This window comes from Typopeltis vanoorti, chromosome 18, assembly GCF_054136105.1.
Source record: "Typopeltis vanoorti isolate ZY-2024b chromosome 18, IOZ_Tvanoo_1.0, whole genome shotgun sequence".
NCBI lineage: Eukaryota > Metazoa > Arthropoda > Arachnida > Uropygi > Thelyphonidae > Typopeltis > Typopeltis vanoorti.
The window spans coordinates 57,971,840-57,987,581 of NC_143566.1; the positions used below are offsets into that span (position 1 = coordinate 57,971,840).

Consider the following 15,742-nt stretch of genomic DNA (forward strand, 5'->3'; position numbering starts at 1 on the left):
TGCGAAAACGGGGTTGTCGTTCTCTGCATTATTTAAGTATACAGAGGACATCGGCTATTTGTGTTAATGTTCGGTGAAAAGAATGGACGGATAAATTAGTCGTCCCCTAAAGGCAAAGAGGGGGTGGGTGGGTCCACTGCGAAATAAGTACTATGGTGTGTAGGAAATCCAAACCCAAGACTAGATAAGTGATGAGACAATTAAGCAAACGAACACAAGATAGGCAAAGTTGTTTAAATTAGCTCTTATCAAAGCCCCAGAAACAAGCTAATTAGAGGTGAAAAAAAATAACAGGAAAAAAAAGTAGTAATGGTGGTGTGAGGTGGAGTATCGAAAACATTAAGCTTCCAGGAAAATTAACAGAGCTTGAAGAGCAAACAGAAGATTAAAAAAACAAGAAATAGGAGTTTGAGGATAATTCGGAGAATGTAAAGCAAAAACGGTTGTTACAACTTAGCATAATGTAAAAAAAAAACGAAAAAAGTCGCAGAAGTTTTTTCTTTAAAATCAGAGACTAACTTGTGTTTTTTAAAATAAATAATTTGACATTCATTACTTCTAAATAAGACAAACTGACGGAATGAAACTGAAATGGATAAATTCAATTGAGAAAGATGCCAAATTTTCCTGTCAAATCAACCCACGATAAAAGCAGTTGATCGGAAGATTTTGGAAAACAAACCGGTGTGTGTGTACTATTAATATACAAGTTCATAACTCAGCAACACAATCACAGATTTGGATTAGTATTTCAAACATAAGCTATCGTGCTTCACTTATATAAGAACAGCTTTATATATCTCTTAGTAACTATGTTCAAATTTAACGCAGTCGGCAATGGATGCCTTAAAAGAGTGGAGAAGAAGATGATAAATAATCAGAATTTCGGAGACACTACTAATTTGCTTAAATCACGATTTCTGGAGACTCCGTTCGGACAAATGCATTTCGTGTGTGTGTGTGTGTGCACGTGGATTCATCTTCAGTAATTGCTGGCTACTCATGGCTGATGGCAAAAGCAATGCCTCATTGATCTCTGAACTGGCCAGAGAAGACAGATATCCCCCATCCGCTTTCAGCTGAGAAAAATGAAAGAGGAGACGATGGAGATTGAACGCAAGATTACTGCGTAAGATCTTTTATCATGGTTAAGAACATAGGAGGCCAATTATCGATCTGGGTTGCATTTAGCCACATGGGGAACAAAGGAAATTCTACATCTACCCAACTACTCGAGCAAGTATAGCACGCCTTAACACACTCAACAGCTTCTTTTATAATTATTATAGTCCATCGTAGAATAATCATCTTCACACGCACGTGACATTTCTAGCACTGCAAACAAATTCATTGAATTTATTCTGCAATGATATAAACTGGCACTAGCATAAAGTCTATTCTTACAATGAGACTATAACATAAATGAGAGCAGTCTCTCTTTTCTTAGTTTTCGTGCAAAAAAGTATCAGTTGAAAATTGTCATGGAGAACTATCTCATGGTTGTCAGCGTATTGAGATGAATGATTTATGCCAAGAAAAAAAAAACAATGAGCATTCCAGCACTTTTACATGAATACAGCGATAGAGTTGGAAGGAGAAGAATTAATTGTTATTTTTTCTTTTTCCTTCAGTCAGAGAATACTGAGAAAGTATTATCTGATGCTAGAGGAGACAAAATATTACATACATAAAATTTCTATTAGTACATAGAAATAGAAAACGTTTTTTTTTTCTTTTCTTTTTTTGTGTCTTATGTGCTTTTAGTTTACTGGTATTGTACGGCTACTTATTTAAGAATAAAAATATTTATAACAAGAGAGTAAAATTTAAATTGCACAGAATACTTATGAATTTATTATCACATGAATTCATCATTTCATACTGAGCAAATAAGACAAAAAATATCCAGGTTCAACAACAAATATGACTTTCAATGAATGCATATTACTTGTATAATTAAAAAGCGAAATATAAGTAATGCTAATTCCTCAACTTTTACTAAAAGATAACAAATATTATTAAAAAAATTTCTTTCATTCTTTCAATACTCAATTTTCTTCCTTAAAAGGGCGAAGCAAGAATGCTTTTCATATTCCCCGTTATCTGCAGAGGACCTTATCTTTTCACTGTCCTCTGCAGATAACGGGGAAGTGTTATTGCGCCATATAATATAATATAAAGCTCTGGTCATGGCAGGAGGGTAACAGCAATAACCGAGCCTCAGTTAAAACTTCATCGGCTACAGCATTGCCATCCATTACTCTCCCAGGATGAAGATAGATCTCTCGATTCTTTTATTCGCTTCAAGAATAATAAATTATACAGTACTGATATAAAATATAATGATTTCTGGTGTTGTTACATTTTTTGGACGTCCTTCACGTGGATCATCTTCAAGGCTGGTACGGCCACGTTTAAACTCGGCAGCCCATTTCTTAATTGTCGAAAACGAAGGAGAAGAGTGCCCATAAAATTTTATCAACTTCGAATGAATTTCTTTTGGTGCTAAACCTCCTTTTACAAAGAATTTTATAACCGCACGATATTGCTTCAGACAGCTGTATAAAACAAACTACTTGATAGAATAACTTGAAATGTTACATGGATGCTTATGACAGATGTACCAAATCTTGCCTGTAGTTTGCCATCTGTGGTCGAGGCCGAGAATATAATAATCGGACCATTATTATGTCGGAAAATCTCGGTCTAAAAATTTCAGACCACCCTCGTATATATATATATATATATATATATATATATATATATATATATATATATATATATATGTGTGTGTGTTATAGATCTTATTTCATATTTGACTTTCTTAATCAGATTTTTTTCTTCATCATGTATTCCTTACTCTACGTTTAATTTCTTCATCTCATTCCTTTTTCTTAAACGTAAGGAAAAGTACAGAAATAATTTATTCGATGAATTTCAATCTTCGATAATCGCGATAACCAAACCGCACACCATCATTCCAATTACCAGATAGAACTTCAACGCGTATCCAACTGGAAAGAAGGGAACCCTTTGGTTCGCTTTTCAGATCGCTGCAGAAGGTTGCAATTGTCGGTTATTGTTATTCTCAATAGAAAAATGTTTATTTCGGCCCGAAAGGAAAAAAGTAGGAAAAAAAAACCGGATTGTTTAATTCAATTCGTCTCTTCCTAGAATCGTTCGATGCAGTTTTCTTTTCCATTGCAGTGGGAAAATGATAACACAAAAGAAGAGGAAAAAAAAATCCTAAATAAGCAAGAATTTACTGCTACAGTTTCGTCGTTTCGTTCTTTGTTCGAAACAACAAGTTCTTAGGTTCTTACAAACGCAATAAATGACAGACCTTCGGCAACGCATTCTTGGGGGGGAGGGAAAAAGGGAAGTTAAAATAAAAAAAAAGTTCCGATCACAATGAGTCTTACCGTTTGGAAAAGCAAATAAAAAATTGCTCAAGTGTGATGTATTGTTTCTATCTGTTTGTCACCGGGTGAGACAATCACTAAAAAATTGTTTTGCTTAGTGCCTAAGCGGCGAACGCAACTTTCATGAAACACACAAAGCGTAGTTGCAAACATCAATCATGCGACTTACAGTTTGGATCTCATAACGCCTTCCGGACATTTAATCTCTTACGAGGGAAAGGTAGATGGGAAGAATGGATGGGGGGGGGGAACGAATAGAAACAACAGATTAAACCCGTTGCTTAATGTTTTTAAATATCCCTTACTAGCACCAGCTGCAGGTTGTTGCTAGGCAACCGGAGAACGACCTATACTCCGCGAATTCAGTGGATTGGAATAGCATATGGTAATTACACGAGACGCGCGCGCACACGCACGCACATACAAAAACAGAACTGCTGCAACAGCTGGCTACGAACACTGGAGGACGGGGGATTGGAAGGAAAGGATCGATGGAATAGGAGTTACGGTGGTATCTGAGACGCTGAGCGAAGCAATGGAATTAGGTATGCTTAATTCAAGAAATTCTGGAAGGATGTTGTTGTTTAGACAAGAAAACTTTTTTTAATTACATTTTCTGTTTAGTGAAGAGAAGAGGATATCGGACTTAATCGCATGCAGTAATTTCACTAATACGTATTAGGGTTTCTTAGTGGCTCACAGAAAATAGGAATCCCCGGAACAAAACTATACATTTTCTGCTAAGGTTTGGATCAAAACCAACTTTAAAAGAAACCATTATTAATGAGAAGTCACATTTCTCATTCTTAGTGAGCCGAAGGGAGAGAAAATACTTAAAAATAGTCTATTTTTGCCAAGACGCCTTTGGTGTGTGACAATCTCTGTCACGTCAGGAGCGTGCACACACACACACACAACCTACTTCCCAATCGTGAGCAGAGACAATTAACTGAGCCTATGACACTTCTCCGATAGTTTTGCCACTTTCGGGGTTGCACATGTAAGGAGTACACCGACAAGAAGATTATTATGAAGCCTATCCACACACACACAAGACTTACGACTAGTGACCTCTATCGGACAAATAAAGACAACGCAAAAAATATATATAATAATAGAAAAGCCACCTACCATTTAGGACGACTGGTTGACCGCACAATTGGAGTAAACCCGTTGTGGTAAAGATTCAATGGTTTACTCAGGTTAACGATGGTGAAGATGACTCTCTGAAAGTAAAGGAAAATTACTTCAATATTTGTTGAGCAAGCAATAACACAAATTAAAAGATAAGATTGTAGATTATCTCATACAAAACTTATGGAAAGTTTTAAAAGTCCATTTACAAATGCGAAAAAATTGATTTATTAAATACAAGTATATCTACGTTTTAAACTCTCTAAATGCATTTAGGGAGGGTTCGATTTCTTGAGATAAACGTCCACTCGCAGTCCATCTGAGTAATCAAAAGTCCAACACATTTATCTAAACATTCTAGGAAAATCAATTCCAGTTTTGAAATCTTCGCTATTTCAACGAAGTCCATAAAAAGTCCAACGGAAATTCATTAAAAATTTAAAGTCCAGTAACCCTAAGATAAATTCAAATTTTTCAGTTGATTCTAAAATCGTTTCTTTCTCCACTTACAGAAAAACAAACACGCTGGATAGCAACTCGGATTTCATTGGATGAAGTGTTGTTTTCGTTCCCAGAGATTTAATATAGTTGGAGTAGAGAAACAGAGAGAGATTTATCTCCACACACACACAAGAGCGAATCAAGTACTTCAGTAAGCATTGCTATTCAGAAGTCTGGCTTGTTGGACCCATTAGAGTTTCCTTTGTTTGTAGAAACATTCTTAATTAAATAAAAACAGGACTACTTTAAATCATGTTGTCAGGCCATGCTCCCTTTTTCGTGTGTTATTCCGTTCATGTCGTTAAAACAGCTTTTTTGTTTTCTCTTTTAGAGTTGTTCCTAATACGAAGCGGCATCTCTAAATCCTATTTAACCCCTCTTTATTATTCGCGTACTTAGTATCCAATGATTTTTCTTAATTTCTTCCTACCTTAATTTTGTACGTTCTCGCCAAGAAAAAGGAATTAGCCAAAAGCTAAACTCTGATTTCATGAGCAACTCTGGCGAGTAACAAACGCAGCGACTATATTCCGGAAAAAAAAAAAGAAAAAAAAAGAAAGAAGAAAATATTCACGAGATGGTTTTCAGGGATGAGTAAGATTATTGCTGAAGCTTTCGCTTTTGAGGTTGTATAAGTAGATTACACAGGAAATGTTATTAAAAATAATACTTTTCTTTTTAATAATGTTTTAGTGTTCCAGTTTGCAATGCTAAGTTGGTTATCCTACATATGATAAACATCTCGGTTAACTTGGCTCGAGATTTCTATCATACAAACCTGCAGATATGGAATGGTTCTAAGCAAATCAAATTTTGAAAGATACGAACAATGAAAACTCATGCAAGGGTTGGAGGGATTATTATTTCGTTCTGTGGGAGGCTTAAACAAAACCGATTCTGATTTTAAAGTCGCCAGTTTTTTTTTTTTTTTTTTTTTAAAATAGAAACTTATTTGGACGAAATAAAAGTTTAGAATTTTTCTTTTGGCAAGGTTCCAGCGTACGTCACACCTCAAAAGTTTTAACAATGTCGCCCCCCCCCCCCCAAGAACGTGCCTAGAAAATGGAATTTACTACAAATTAAGGAGAACTTATTTCACTTCTTGTCTCTTTTACAGTTTTTTTAAAGTATTTATTCAAGAGTTTCTTTCTTTTCGTTTGAATAAAGGTTGCAAGCATAACCTGGAATGCAAAAGCACCGGGGATCTAGAAGGGATTTCTTGTCAGCTAGCCAGCCCTCCTCTGTTCAACCCTTTTTCCTCTAACACAGGCAGGACATTATTAAGAGCAAGGAAAATGGCTAGCAGCTGTCTGCTATTTATTACATTTGAATGGATGCATATGTAGCGTCTGATACAAATTGCCTGCTCTCAAATTCTCATTTCCTGATAACGAAGACATCAGCTATATTGGAAAGGTGTCATCTTGTGTGATTAAGTTGTTCCCTGTAGAAGACAAAAGGGGTGGGCAGGCAATTTCATTTGAAGTTCTCCAAGCGAAAGGGAGAAAGTTTGGCCCATGCTGTTAATGTAGCACCGGTTTCCTCGGGCTCAGCTGCCAACCCATACATCAGGAGAGGGCATTAATGGGGAAACTATGAGCGTAGTGAACGGAACAAGCAGTTGTCGGCAAGGAAGAGACAGGAAAACGGGGGGAGGTTACGAACAGGAGAACGTGCAAGGAGTGACAGAAAAAGAAAGACCGACAAGCACAGGTGGAAGTGAAAATCAAGTAGAGAAGACTTAAAGATGAAAAGAAAAATGGGCAGTAAGATGAAGTCAGTGGACTACAGAAGAGACAGATAGACGAATGGGACTGCGGGAAATGAACGACAGAAAGGTACAGCAAAAACGTTATTATTTTAATGACAATTCCTTATTAGTACTACTATAGAGGTTGTTTTAAGCTATTTTAGATCCTCAGTAAATAGGGTGGTTATCTCGCGTCTGGCGATGAAAATTATCTCTCTTCTAAATCCATTAACAAAATTAGTAGGAGTGCATAGTACGTGAAAGGGGATAAACGGATTGGATTGGAATATGCCGAGAAAGAGAAATAAAATAACCCCAATATAATTCATTTAATAACATATATAATACGTACGTGATTCGAGATAAGAAAGAAATTACATACACTATACGTTCGCATTATTACCAGCCTTGGATTTTAGTAAAGTTGATCAGACAGGAACAAACGTGTTCGAGAAGGTGTAACGTCATTTCGGACATATGTGCATGCATGCATGAACTTTTCCGCGGTCAGCTGTTGGTTTGTTTATGCAACTTACACTGTAGCACGATGGTCAACAAATGATTCGAGGGAGAAATTTTAGTGTCTAACGAGCTGTGTAATGGTGATATTGATGCCATTCATCTCCTTATCCTTCTCTCTATATTCATGTCGAAGATTTTCGACATTAATATTGCTATATAGACACTTAAAGGAGTGGTTGTAAGTATCTGCATAGAGATTTACGCAGCAGAGTGGGAGCTAGAAAATCACGTAATAACCAAAGCTGATTAAGTGCATAAAAATGAACTGTAGAACAATCCAGACCTTTCGTGGCGAGAAAAAGTGTGTACACACACACGTCCTTTTTGGTTTCCTTCAAGTACTGTAAGTATTCTGAAAGTACTCCTCGAATGTGCCAATAGGGTAATAACTCATGTCATACAGACTTGAAGATGAGCGCAAAAAATCATATAACACTGCCCTGTTACACTCGACGCTGACTTTATTGTCACCGAAAATTGTAGGATGTATTAAAACTCTCAAACCAAATAAAAGTTTTGGGTATATAGATTTTCGGAGGAGGAAAAAAAACTGATTTAAGTTATAGTCGATTTCCATCGTTAACCGGCGCATAAATTTTCCAAACATGTTGCGTCTGTTATTAAGGAGAGAAGTGAATCAAATAGTTATTAATTATATGAGTCTCCGTAGCACAATGACGATCACAACATTCCCTTTGGTTTAATGCCGGCCAGGTAGTTTTAATCCCGTCGTGCACATACCAACCACTGAATTAGAAAGTTATTTTGAAATCAGACAGCCAATAACGATCCTCTTCAGTTCCCTAAGCATAATGATATATGGGTCTGGAACAGTCTCTATTAAATGCTTCAGTCAATTACTGCACACAGGAAATTCGATTTGTCCTTACCAATCTTCTATGATGACGGCGAACTCTTTCTTGACGGTCTTAGAACCACCGTTACGCTTCTTAAACAAGCAATATGGGTTATTTTACTACTGAATAACATCCCAGGATATCTCACCGTTTGAGAAACCAATCAGCTCTGCTATTTTCAAAATCGTAGCTCTAGTCAATCAGCATCTACAATATAAGCGCTTTATCGAACTCCGAAAGACGGTTTGTTTTTCTCTTTGCGATCAGCACTATTGACATTTACTGACCAGAAGCATTCTTAAATAGTTGCCCTAGAACACGTGGCGACGCACGTGACCAAGTATTTTAATGCCAGCCTGGTTGGCCGAGTGGTTGACGTATCCACTCTCCAGTCAAAAGGCTGTGGGTTCGCATCCCACCGTGGGCATGGATGTTTGCGATTGTGAAAATACAAGTAGTGGTGTTGGGCAGTAGATGGAGTTGGTGTAAATGATGATGGTAGGTTGTGCGCGTAGTTGATGGATTAAGCGTTAGAGACGGACAGTTGTAAAGTAGGTGCCTTCCCTCGGATTCTTCCCTCGGATCCTTCCTTTGGATTCCCTGGAGGTGTCACGTAGTAATAATAATAATAAGAATTTTGCATATACGTTGCGTAAGTGACGTTTACGTACATTCGCATAAATGTTTCTAATTCAGTGGCCAGTATGTGTAGTACACGAGGAAAACATTGCATAGTGCTTCCAGAAACTGAGAAAGCAAATAGTCTGTCTTTTTCTTGTCTGCCATACAGAAGAAACAGGCCAGAGACACTTAGTAACGTATACAATAGACTATAGTGATTGAATTAACTGCGCTATCTATGTAAAAATGCAGGTTTATAAAAGACAAATTATATATTTAATCCAGTAATATGTAGCGAGAGCGAGATAGGATATACAGGGTGGTTCAAAATTCCACATACAAACTTTGGGGGGAGGTAGAGAACATTAAAATCAACCATATTCACATAGGAAAGCATGACCGGAAACGCCACCCGAAAGTGGTAGGTGGCGCTGTTCGCCAGCGCTCCAGGTGAGCAATTGGGGCTTCCTCATTCAAGCTTTCGATGTCGTACGAAGAACATGCGTCATTTTACGAACGCTGAGATGGCAGACATGCACCTCGTTTACCATATTATGTATCCAACTACTATTGAACTGTTCAGTTACGCCTAATAAAATTTTTTTACACTACTTACTGCCTTATGTTATTTCTATATCTTTGGGTCCCTGTTAGTACCTTCCAGGGGCGTTTCTAGTCATGCTTTTCTATGTGAATATAGTTAATTTTGATGTTCTCTACCTTCCCTCAAAGTTTGTACGTGGAATTTTGAACCACCCTGTATGTTGTCATCCATATTGCAAGACATAATACATGATATAGGAAAAATCTGGAGATTAATAGAATAAAAATTGTTTTTTTTCTCTACGATGACTCAAAAATAATACAAAGATAACAAACTGAAGAAAAAAAACAGGGAGAACAGTCACTTATAAAAACAGTAGAAGTAGTTCATCACTCATAAATTCATAATTCGCAAATAAATAAATTAATGAATATAATTTACCGAGCTTGAAATATTTTTATATTTGATGTGAACATGAACATCGTTTACATCAAGCCCTAAAAGCTAATTTTAATTATCGTAGAAGCTTCAGAAATGAAAGATACAGAAGAAGGGTTAAGATATTAGTACTTTGCTAGTAAATAGTTTCCTCTGAAATCGGCCAGAGAACACGCACACAATTTAAAGACAAAAATCATTACGTTACGACAAATAGTATTATAAAGTTTATTATAGTATTAATAGTATTATAATTAAAAAAAAAACTATCAACTTCACCAGTTTCTCTCTGGTAGATTTTTTCGATTTTTCTGTTTCTTTAAAATCGATTTTGAAAGGCACGTAATTTTTTTCATTAGATTACGAACAAAATAAAACAAACACCGAACTAGTGAATAGGATAAAAGCCTACCTAAAGTAGGTAAGCATAAATGTTTTTTTTTTTTTTTCTGTGCATAATCCTTGGATGCAGAAAGCGAATATGCCACGTATTATAAAGCAATGAGAACGTGTGCGTGTGTGCACGCAGACGATAACATTAGAAACACGAGTCTTGATAAAACAACAGTTCCTACTTAAAAAGTTGAGTGTTTTCTTCATCTCTCGCTCTCTCTAAACACACACGGCAGCGTTGGATAGAAAGTAACGAAAAAGCTACAGAACATCGCAATCAATAGGAGTCATAAAAACTGCGTAAATCTCTGTCGGCTTATTGCGGCATAAGAACACCGAAGCCCGCGTTTTCTCAGACGCTTGTCTCCTCCTTGGTGTTTCTACTTTAAAGATTACTTTTCTTAACACTAAGACTTTAATCCCAGACTTGGAAATACGAAAGGGACGGTAGATATAAAACAACAACAACAACAACAGAAAGAGAAGGAAGAAAGAAAGAAAGAAAAAAAAATGATGAGTTTCGGCACCGAGCGCGTGTCTTTGCGAGGTCCTAGAGCGAAAGCAAAACGCGCACACGAAGATAAGACTGGAAGGAAGAAGGGGGAACAACAACAACAAAAAAAAAAAGAATCGAAGGTTTTTGTCTCTTTCATTCTGTACGATAGACAACCGTGCGTGTGTGTGTGTGTGTGTGTGTGTGTAAAGAAGATCGAACCTTCTCATGGATTTTCTCCTACTCTTGATGTTAGGGTGGATTATAGAAACATCTCAAAAGGACAGCATTTCATTAATGGGTTTCATGAACATCACAATTTTGTTCAAATTTTTGATTTCTGTTAAAATTGCGGTTGACAGCAGTGACATCTAGTGGCTTTAGGACTAAAAGTCTTGATGAGGAAGTTACAAGTGCAATTTTATTGCAGACTGAATTTTTATTAGCAAACGAAATCCTCTCTGTTCGAGTTACATATATATAAATAAAAAATAAACATAAGGAGAACTGAAAAAAATCCAACCATGGTTTGCATTAATCTTTTGTTTATACAAACAATTTAAATTTAACTGATCATATTTACACACCATTTTCTATATAATATAAACTTGTCATACAGCAAAGCATTTTCTGTTTGACATTACTGTTGAATTCAATCCAATATCCTTGGAGGGTAATGGATAGCAATGCTGTAGCTAATGAAGTTCTAACTGAGGCTCGGCTATTGCTGTTACCCTCCTGCCATGATCAGAGCTTTAATAGCTCAATAACACCTTATCCCTACACTGTCCTCTACAGATAACGGGGAAGATAAAAAGCATTCTTGCTTCGCCCCTTTAAGCCAGTCCTTATAAGGATGACATTACTGTAAATATAATTTCAGATTATCCTGTGTATATATCATGCATATAAAAAATCTGCGTTTGTTATCACCATAGCAACAACATGGATTTCGCTACAACACAATCACATGACAAATATACCACTGCTCAAATAACCCCAACAGTGTACATTAGCACAATGGAATTACGTTATGGTGTAATGGTATGTCTCAAATTACTTCCGTTAGAAGACGCTTATTACATTTTGACATATAATATAAATAACATAATAAAAAATAAACAGTTATTATATACCGTACTTAGAAATTATAATTAAATAACTTATACAGCTATAAAATGCGATGTAGGTGAATATACACCTATTTTCTTCTTATATGATTAAAATACAACAATTGTTCGACTGAAAAGTGTAAATGTGAATATTATTTAATCATATTTTCTCGTTATACATAAAAGTTTCTTGCTACACATGAAACACAGTTCTTTTTTGACTGGTCGGTTCTCTTCTCAATAATGCTGAATGAACACAAGAAGGGGCTGACTCAAGAAAACAGCAACCATGACAAGAAAAACATTTTTCACTTCCTGCGTCTTATATTTTCTGTGTGAAAGAAGAAACGATTTGCCGTAATGATCATCCCACTGCAATAACTGCATTTCTTATCGCTGTCATTTTTTCCCATCTTAGCCGTTGCCCGCATTTTTTTGCGCCATCACACTAGATGGCGCTATTGTTAATAAAATAGCATTCATCACGCGCTTACTACCGATTTGGTTCCTGAAGTCTTACAACTTTATGGATAGTCTCTATCATTGTCATTGATTAAGATCCCGCGCTTTAGAACTATGCTTTCTTTATTCGGAGGCTTCTATTGGCTGCAAATTTCAGAAACGGGTCCGAAGGCATGCAGGGGGATAGCCAGAAAGCACGTTATTTTTGCAAACTCCTTCATTCGTATTCACTAGGCAAAACGTGGCATACTAAATGCATTTTATTGATCCTCTGCAAGTCGTTGCCTGTCTGATGAAAGCTGCCCAATAAATCACCAGCTCCCAGGCAGGGATGCAGAATTATACTACTGATAGAGTTTTTCTTCTTTTTTTTTTCTCCGTTCGTTCTTTCTCATCAGGGATGGCTGGGATCAGAAGGAGGTTGAGGGAGAAACATACTCGCACTGGCATCAAATGACCATTTTTACCCCTTCCATTTATATCGCAAGAGAACTCTCGCTGGAATAATGTTAAATACGATAACATGGAGACTTCCATCTTTCTTTCTCTCCTCTTTATTCAGAATGTGATTATGCGATGAAAGACATACGGATATTGAACTGGACTAAAAGAAGAAAAAAAAGAGTAATATCTCCTTCTACATTTCCGGAATGCTTCCTCGCTTTTCCCGTCATATTTTGTCTGTTTATGTTCGACTTTATTCCGTTTTTTTTTTCTTAGCGTCTCTGTCCATCACTGAGCGAAAAATGTCCATAAAACGAAAGGCCTTAAAGAGAGACAGAGTTGATAAGAGAAGACAAACACATAAAACATAGAGGAGAGAGAGAAAAAGGGAGAAAAAATAAATAGTGCAATGACTGATCAAGAGAGGTAAGAAAAAGTGACACAAAAAATAAAAAAGAAAGGAATAGAGAGAAGGAAAGAAATATTCACAAAAACAGAAAATAAAGAAGAGAAAAAACAAAAAGGACAGAGAAGAAAACAAAGAAAAAGACAGCGAAAGTTAACGAGAAAGGAAATAGAAAAAGAGCTGTGTGTGTGATAGAGAGAGAGAGAGATAAGAAGAATAGAAAAATGGAAAGTGACAGAGAGAAAGAAAGAATAACAGAAAAGAACGAAAAAAAAGAGAGGGAGTTTGAAAGATGGAAGAAACAAGGGAGAGTGCGCGGCAGAGAACTTGAAGAGAGTAACAGTGTTGGATGTTCCACCTCGTTACCATGACAACCAACGCAGAACATCCAACGCTGCACGTCAATCAAATGTCTGAACTGGGGATTAGCCAAACCCACGGTGCACTTCCGCAGCGGGACGACTACCTCTCCTACCATTGACGTTCAGGTCACGCTCCACAGGATCCCCTGTATCGCATCGCGTCACGCGCAGTCTCTCTCTCTCTCTCTCCCCCCCCTTCCCCCCAGCCTCGGAGAGTTCATGTGGTCTGGAATCGTGAACCACCGGTGCCCGGTTCGGCTGTCCGAAGTAATTTTCTTCGGCGCGAGCAGACTTAGCTGAATGACAAATTGTGAAGGGAGATCTGTTATTGGCCTTCCCTCGCTGGAGTCCCCGAGCAGCTTTGTATTCCGTGCAGGACCGTCTCGGAGGGCAAAGACTGGAGATGATGATGAAAAAAACATCGCTTCAAACTTTGGTGTAACGGTAAAAGGAACGGGGGGGGGCAAGATCAACTGATATTTCGCAGGTGTTTGGATAAATTATTAATATCCTCATCAGTAATGGGGTTTCTCGGGTTCTTCTAAACCCAGGAGGGTTTACTGCGGTTTATGCTATTGAATTTCGGATAAAATATCACACTCATTTTCTCAGAGAAAGACCGGAAGTCTAAGTTAACGAAGTTTAGACTAACCTAACCGGACTAAGCCTAGTTTGAGTTGCTAGAACAAACAAACAACGTCTATCTTTGTTTGTTCTCATCGAGAAGGAGTCATTTGACGAGCCCTCGAGGAAGAGAAACAACACAATGATTAAACTCCCATAAAATGGAGTCATTAACAACACCGTGCAATCTCTTTTAAATTTGCAAGCTCGTGTTCGGAAAGAATCCGAAGACTCCTATAATGACCGAGTCAAAATCCTTCTATTTTTAGCGTACATTTGACACTAGCTGAGCGCTTCACCTTTCACTCTCTCTCTCTCGTGTGCGCACAGTTTTATAATATCTCCAGAAAATGGGAACAAATTAGGCTAGAGTGGCTAATGATTGCTTTTTTTTTCATCCCTAACAAGTATTTGATTCCCTTCACCACTTTCGCTACTTAATCGTTTTCTGTCGTTATGCTGAAGAATAAAGCAATTTGTACCTTGAAGGCTTCAAGAGACCCTAAAGTTAGTAGTAATTAAGGCCTGTGTAAAATTAAGCTTGCAGCCAAGCAAATTAAAAGAGACGTGAAAACGCGGTGTTGAACGTGTTAGCGCTAACTACAACCCGTGACGCTGAGTGGCTCTGCTGTGCCCATTGTATTGAGGCAGCGCTGTAGTAATTGTTGCTGTAGAATGCGGGAGTAATAAACAATGAAACACGCGCCAAACAACACGTTACGTAGAAAAATAGCAGAACTTCAATTAGCTTTATGTATAATTATAGCACTTTTCTTTTCTCAAAAAATACAGTTAAGTGGTTAAAAAGATTAAAAAAAAGACAAAAAAGCAGAAAATGTATTCAAGAATAATAAATACTATATTTTATTTTTCAGTAATGAGGAAAATACACCAACATCAAAGTAATATTTCTAATGTGAAATATTTACAAATATTGAAAAGGTGTATGCAATTAACATTATTTAAATAATTTGAAATAAAGAACAAACTATTATTTTAATATTTTTAAAATATATAATTTAAGTTGCAATAATGACATTAAAAAGTATTAAAATATTTTTGCAGAATATTTAAGAAATATTTATAAATATTAAAAATTAACAATAATTGTAATTTAACATTTTAACATATTTTAAGTATACACATTTGATGTAATATCTTACGAATAGAAAAACCAATGTTAAGTGTTGTTGAATTCTGAGATAATCAAACTTTTAAACATTAATTTATTCATATAAAAATTTAAGAATTTTTATAGTACAATTAAGCTCAAGTGAGGAAGATAGATTTGTAGTATTTTGCAGCGTCTTGATTAATAAGACGAAATTATGGACACTCAAGTAGACGTCCTCACTCAAATACTAGTTCTCTGCGTCCTTTATTTGCTATTGAAACAGAATTAATAGGAGATATCATCATCATCCTATAGTATCTTTTGGATGACGACCTCATCATCTAACGACATTATTTCTCTATTCTATTAATAAAATCAACCATCAAACAAAAGCAGATTTGTTTGGTGTTGTTTAAAACTATTGTGGTTTGCCATGTCTCTAACCTCAAGAGAAGAACGAACGGAGGATGAAAACGAGCAGTGGATGTTGCGTGCTTTCAGAAAGCCTGGCAGGAAAGAACAAGTTCGGATGGCTTGGACGCA

General features: G+C 36.6%; 1 protein-coding gene across 1 annotated transcript in view; it reads right to left on the reverse strand.

Annotated features, from left to right (window-relative positions):
• LOC150096698 (cytosolic carboxypeptidase 6) overlaps nt 1–15,742 on the reverse strand; it is a 414,915-nt gene that overhangs the window by 155,847 nt on the left and 243,326 nt on the right. Inside the window, exon 4 of the mRNA XM_090408692.1 lies at nt 4,554–4,648. Within this exon, the coding sequence (XP_090264818.1) occupies nt 4,554–4,648 (95 nt within the window). The remainder of the gene's footprint in view (nt 1–4,553; nt 4,649–15,742) is intronic.